The sequence below is a fragment of the Seriola lalandi genome, unplaced genomic scaffold (assembly GCF_002814215.2).
Source record: "Seriola lalandi dorsalis isolate HSWRI2012SDOR001 ecotype SW California unplaced genomic scaffold, Sedor1 jcf7180002054351, whole genome shotgun sequence".
NCBI classification, from domain to species: Eukaryota; Metazoa; Chordata; class Actinopteri; order Carangiformes; family Carangidae; genus Seriola; species Seriola lalandi.
In genome coordinates this window covers 712,471-719,308 of record NW_019524904.1, presented here as the reverse complement: position 1 = coordinate 719,308, position 6,838 = coordinate 712,471, and the positions used below count along the sequence as shown (strand labels likewise).

Below are 6,838 nucleotides of genomic sequence, written 5' to 3'. Positions count from 1 at the left end.
CTTACTGGTGAGCATGGTGATGTGGAAATCTAAAGCACAGATGTTCCACCGGTGTGTGAGCTCCAGCGGACGCAGAAACACATTGCGTTCGAGGGAGGGGAGGAAGAAGAGAACGACAAAACACGCACAAGAGTCAGACGACCAAACATTGCGTGGATTCCCTCTCGACGAGAATGACAGGCGTGTAAAGAGAGTGATGACAGTGGGCAGGCTTTATATCAAACCTCAGGGCTTCCCCAGGAAAACACGTTAAACTCTGTTCTCCATACCTGTACCTGACACTAGATAGATAGATAGATAGATAGATAGATAGATAGATAGATAGATAGATAGATAGATAGATAGATGTGCTTGCTTTATAACTCAGTGCACTATATGGCTGCAAAACGTGCTTTGACTTCCTACGAGGCCAGTTGCTGTCTTGTGTTTGTCAACTTTTGTTTTGCTGTTATTCAGCCTTTTAACCAAATTCACAGTCAGCAATCTCACAATATCTGGGATTGATGATGCAAAGAGGCCAATAGAAGTGTGGGCCCTGCACCGTGGATTGTTATTTGGTGAGTGGATGTTATTGGGGGGGAAAGGTGCTCCGCCAATGAGCGCGCGGCTCCGTGGCCACATGACTACCCCCCTCCTCTCCCATTCATCAGGGCTGGACTGTGTTGTCTTTTCAATTCATTTATCTGCAGGAATGATTGCGACTATCAGTCTAGAGCTCACCGCCTGACTGAGGAGGTGAAAGTTGCGCCACAGGAAGATAAACCGCAAAAGACAATATTGCATGCATACATGATTTTGCGTGTGCATCGGATGAGCGGTATAGGGGAATTCCTCGCGTCTTAAAAAAGTAAACAGAAAATCGGTGGATTTGAGAGTTTGCTCAGTCGAGTGAGGTCCAAGAGATAGAGAGAGAGGGGGAGGAAGAATATCTGTGCGTGATTTTTTGATTTCTGCTCTCAGTCGTCTCGGCGAGTCTAGACTGAAGATGCTCTTGGACGCAGGACCGCAGTATCCCACCATAGGAGTCACTACTTTCGGCTCCTCACGGCATCACTCAACAGGCGAAGTCACAGAGAGAGAAGTGGCGTTGGGGATAAATCCGTTCGCGGATGGGATGGGCGCCTTCAAAATAAACCACAGCTCCCACGATATTGGCTCCGGACAGACGGCGTTTTCCTCCCAGGCGCCCGGCTACGCAGCTGCCGCCCTGGGACACCATCACCATCCGACCCACGTTGGCTCTTACTCCACGGCGGCTTTCAACTCCACCAGGGACTTTCTCTTCAGAAATCGGGGTTTCGGGGACGCCACCGGGGCGCAGCACAGTTTGTTCGCCTCTGGAAGTTTCGCAGGGCCACATGGACACTCAGATGCAGCGGGCCACCTGCTCTTCCCAGGGCTCCACGAGCAAGCGGCGAGCCATGCCTCTTCCAACGTGGTCAACAGCCAGATGCGGCTGGGCTTCTCGGGGGACATGTACGGACGGGCCGACCAGTACGGCCACGTTACGAGCCCAAGGTCCGACCACTATGCTTCGACCCAGCTGCACGGCTATGGCCCCATGAACATGAATATGGCCGCGCACCACGGAGCAGGGGCCTTCTTTCGGTACATGAGGCAGCCGATCAAACAAGAGCTCATCTGCAAGTGGATCGAGCCGGAGCAGCTGACAAATCCCAAAAAGTCGTGCAACAAAACTTTTAGCACGATGCACGAGCTCGTCACCCATCTGACGGTGGAGCATGTGGGGGGACCGGAGCAGACCAACCACGTCTGCTTCTGGGAGGACTGCTCCAGAGAAGGAAAGCCATTCAAAGCCAAATACAAACTTGTAAATCATATCAGAGTACACACCGGAGAAAAGCCCTTTCCGTGTCCGTTCCCCGGCTGTGGCAAAGTATTTGCACGCTCGGAAAATCTAAAAATTCACAAAAGGACACACACCGGTAAGAACCGCACAGATTGGCCGTTTTTTTCCTGCCAAATCCATGCTGACAATATCCCATCCAAAATATGCATGCGATCCGGGTTATTATTTATTAGGCAGCTGGAGTCTCTTCACTGGCATGTGATTCAGTGCAGGTGTCGACAGAAAATATTTCATAGGCTTTTTTTTATACTCTTCTTATTCTGTGTGAAAAGTGTAATTTGTAAAGCATATCTTAATCTTATTGACTGAATTTATTCATTAGTCTAAGTGGGTTAAGTCAGATTAATTTACAGCCTATAAGGAAGCAGACTATTGCTGTCTGTCAGTGATTTAAAAAAAAAAAAACAAATTTAAAGGTAAAAGGCTGCCTTATTTTTTATCAGACTTCATTATTAACTCAGTCTCTTTTTACACGTTAAAAATCTTTGAATGTGTAATGTGGAGTTTTGAAATCTACTCAGTGTTAAACGTTGTCTTTTTTTTTCCTTTTTTTTTTAAATTTCTTTTCTTTTTTTATTTCTTTATTCAGGCGAGAAGCCTTTTAAGTGTGAATTTGAAGGATGCGACAGGCGATTTGCAAACAGCAGTGACCGCAAGAAACACATGCACGTCCACACGTCGGACAAGCCCTATCTCTGCAAAATGTGCGACAAGTCATACACACACCCCAGCTCCCTCCGAAAACACATGAAGGTAAAACCCGATGGCTTTTATATTGTTATTCTTTTATTTCCTGCAGTGCTCACTTGTTTTGACAATATTATAATATTCCATCTTTAAGCTGTGAATTTGTAGTTGTGTGTATGTGTAGACTGGAATTTATTTATATTGTGTAATAATATAAGAGGTTGCAGCTTTTATTTTTTCTTTTTTCAGAAATAGAGAAGCATAAGTTAATTTGCCTTGACACTTTCTTTCTCTCTTTTCTTTCAACCGATAAATCAGATTAAGACCTTAATGAGAATAATCATGTTTTGGGTGTGCTTTGTTTTTAGAATTTTGCAGATGTCCAAAACAGTCAAATTAGGAGTCTTAATTTGTTTTGATGCATTTCTTATGTCTGCTATTTGCACCATAACAAACCAAAAGGCAATGCAGCGTTGGCAGCGTGATTCCTTACAGCATGTTTCTCATTGTTGCAGGTCCACGAATCCACCAATCCAGGATCGCAGCCATCTCCAGCGGCCAGTTCAGGGTACGAGTCGTCTACACCTCCCACCATAGTATCACCGTCCACAGAGAACCAGAGCAGCAGCTCCATATCACCAGCAGCCTCAGCAGTACACCACACAGCCAGCCACAGCACGCTGTCGTCAAATTTCAATGAATGGTACGTGTAAATATTTTTGCAAAAAAAAAAAAAGAAAGCGAAAAAGAGACTGCAGAATTTAAAAAAAAACTGCTTGGGATCAAAGACTTTATAAAGTCAGCCAGTGAAACATGGACTGAGAAAACACGGGAGGCCCAAACGATCAATGAGAGGCTGTCATAATGTCAGTGAAAGAGAATGCATGGACTTAAAGGAGGCGAGGACCGCCACCAAGTTTAACTTTTTCCCCCCTCAATATTTCTTTGAGTCTTTATTTTTACTGAGAGACTGCTCAGAAAAAAGCATGCTATCTCCGGGTAGAGGCCTGAATTTTTGTACATAAAGGATTTCACCAAGTTGGAAAAAAAATGTAATATTTTATTTTGTAAATAGTTCTATCACAGTTTAAGGGAATTTGTGAAAAATGTGGTCCCTAGATATATGGAAAAATGAGATGGTTCTAAGAATATTGCGATGAATAGACTTCATTGAAAAGAATGTTATAGTTGTGTACCAAATGTGAATTATTCAGTATTACTACAGTCTACACGTCGACCTAACCGACTCTTAGTATTAATGTGCTTTTGTAGCCTATTCAGTGCAACATTTTCGTCCAAGGTCCAGTTTGAGTAGCACAGTATCATTGTTGTTATTTAATGTCATGTCGATAAATCGTGTAGTGAAAGCCTGAAATTCCGTGTCAATCTGTTTATGTACGTGATAAATATAAAATCTCTGTCAATTGCTTTGTCTGAAAGGAAGTATTATTACATGTAAGTAGCTCAATTTTCCATATTTATCCGCATGTAAAGGACCGGTAACATGTTAGAAATGATCGGTATTTATGGAGAAATGCGCTCGTATGTAAAATTTAGTTTACAAAAAAATGTTTGGATACATTTCGTACTATATTAAAGGATTGAAAAATACAATAATGCAATGCGTTGGAGGTTATTGGTTTTCATTAGTGTTTGAGGCTGATCTCAACATGAGTGCTGTGTGAAAACTAATGGGTTCTCTTTTTTACATAGGGTGCTCCAAAATATCATAATTTGCTGCAGACTAAAACAGACCCCCCCCCCCCCCCCACCCCTTTCTGCATCTTCTGTTTATTCAAAATTAACATCCAACACTTTGCCCTCCAGTAATGTGCAAATTAAATCGATTAATCACGGCGGTTGTTCCTCAGTGTAAACCCGAGTAGTTTGCGTTACTTAATTGTTCGGGAATCTAATTTTCAAATCTAATTTATTTTCTTTTCCGTGTTTGCCGGATTTCGTAGATTTAGGCAGAGCTGAGGAGTCAGTGTGGCCCCTCATTGTTCCTGGCTGCAGCTTGCTTGACCGCCCCATTAGGCAGAGATCACATCAGCAGCCGCCAGTGATCATGGTTAACACTGCCAGTGTGCGCGGAGCCACGATCTGTCAGTCTGCAGCTCTGTCAAAACTGCAACACACAACCGAAAAGAACCAAAAAGCAACTTAAATCTTAAAACAAAACAAAAAGAAAAATACACACATAGCAGCAACAGAGAAAGTATGTGTGTGTGTGTGTGTGTGTGTGTGTGCGTGCGCGTGCATGCATGCTTGCGCGTGCCTGGCGTTTTTATCAGCCAAAATAAAAAAAATAAAAAAACCTCCACGACTCCCATCATCCTAGATGATTTGCTGAAATGTATTGAAATGTATTCATATTTTCTTTTCACGGACTATTAAATTTGGAGATAAATGAAGGATGGTAATAAAATGACTTTTTCGACTCTATTTAACACTATCTATCTAGGTTCCAGTGCTGATGCTCCACTGATGCACTGCTATAGAAAAAGACGCACTCCACGCCGTGTGAACTCGTTTCACAAAGTCACTCTCAGGCTTTATAGAAAAATGTTCACATGTAACTGGAAATATAAATAGTTTAAAGTTGATGTGTTAAAACTAGCTCATGTGGTTTCTAGGCTGGCGGGAAATTGCACACATGCACCGTATTTAAATATAAAGCTGATGCCAGATTGACAAAAGGGCGATAGAGGATATTGGAGATGAAATAAAACCAGTTTATTCACAGTTTAAACTTGAAAACCCCTTTAAATGTAAAATTCGCTTTTTACAGTTCAGAATAATGATGGAAAAATTCTTTCTTGCAATATTTTTGAGTTTTGTTTGGATTCTTGGTTATTTGCCTGATTATGGCCACAGACTTGAATTTATAATTTATCCTCCTCTTTATTTCCCTGCACATGTTTTTTTTTTTTTTTTTTTTTTTTTTTTTTTTTTTTTTTTTTTTTGCTGAGGAGAGAAACAACAAGCTCTTAGCCAAAATAGCAGCCAGACGGTGCGCCTTTAACGCGCCACTACAACTGAATGCAAAGCATGAAGCTCGACTATGCTGTTTAATTTCCACTTAATGCCTCTGTCGTATTAGTTTACACTGAGCCTACACACGGCGTCGAAAATAAAATGCTCGTAAAAAGAGGAGTCGACGACAGGCTGCAGCGCGTCTCCTCTCAGGCAGCGTATGGAGCTGATGCTGACTCCAGCTCAAATAGGAGGAGAGAGGGGGGAAAAAAACATCCACTTTAAATGTATTTACGCTCAAGTCTGGAAATGACAAACACTCAGATATCGGGAAAGCGCAGGCGCCAGCATCATGAATATTTATCACTCAGCACTTGTGGCCAGTAAACCGAGCCTGACGTTTGTGTTACCAAGGTAGACACTGCAGCTCATCTGCGCATCAAATATCAGACAGAATGGTGCTTCAGTCTTTCTTCTTCATGTTGCTTTGAGCATTTTAAAAGTCAGGGATGTTTCTGTTTCTGTTGCCAGCAACATGGGTGTTCAGTAAATGAGTAAATGGATATGGGCTGTAGTATAATGGTAAAAGTAAAAACACAGTAGACTTGTTTTTTTTTTCATGCAATAGTGGCTGCGTTTTATAAGTTCTGGTTCCTCTTAATGACTTTTTGGACCTGACTGCCATTTCTGTGGTGAACTTCCTCTTCAGAGACACATTGAACATGACTGTCTTTGTTTTTAAGTGCGCAGATAACTGCAACTTTTGGAGGAACTATTTTTTATTTTTTTATTTTTTTTTTCAGAACTTGCAGCCACTGACACGTGGAGTATATAGTCCAAGATTAGAAGAAAGCTATAATCCGTGCCCCTTGATGGATGAGGTGCCCATGCTTTTGCCAGCACTCTGATCTGCATGCCCAGCTGCCGTCACTCACTGAGAACTAAATCGATAAGTTAAACATTTGCAGTTGGGTTTAACTATTAGGTTTCCAGCAAAGTGGTCCTGTATGCAAGAGAGGGAGAGAGAGGGATACAGACAGAGAGAGAGGGAGAGGGACATGTGATATCTATTTTTAACTGCTCCAAAGTTTAAAAACTTCAGAGGCTATACACCCCAAGTTGCAAGTCATGAAATACCTTGCAAAAATGGCATCCTACAGTCTCCATCTGCTGAGCTTAAGAGTCCTAATACAAAAAGGTCAAATTCAAGTCAAGGCCACTTTAGTTTATTGGCATGCAGACTTTTCAAAAACGCCTCCAAGAAACCCTGTCGTATTTGCAGCCATAAAACGATTTCATTGCCAG

General features: G+C 42.2%; 1 protein-coding gene across 1 annotated transcript; it reads left to right on the top strand.

The window, feature by feature from the left end:
• The first annotated feature begins 370 nt into the window (after positions 1 to 370).
• On the top strand, positions 371 to 4,174 carry zic1 (zic family member 1 (odd-paired homolog, Drosophila)). The gene is made up of 3 exons (XM_023407906.2): positions 371 to 1,946; positions 2,460 to 2,623; positions 3,073 to 4,174. Exons 1-3 carry the CDS (start codon positions 986 to 988, stop codon positions 3,268 to 3,270), a joined length of 1,323 nt encoding a protein of 440 aa, XP_023263674.1. The 5' UTR covers positions 371 to 985; the 3' UTR covers positions 3,271 to 4,174.
• Positions 4,175 to 6,838: the final 2,664 nt, after the last annotated feature.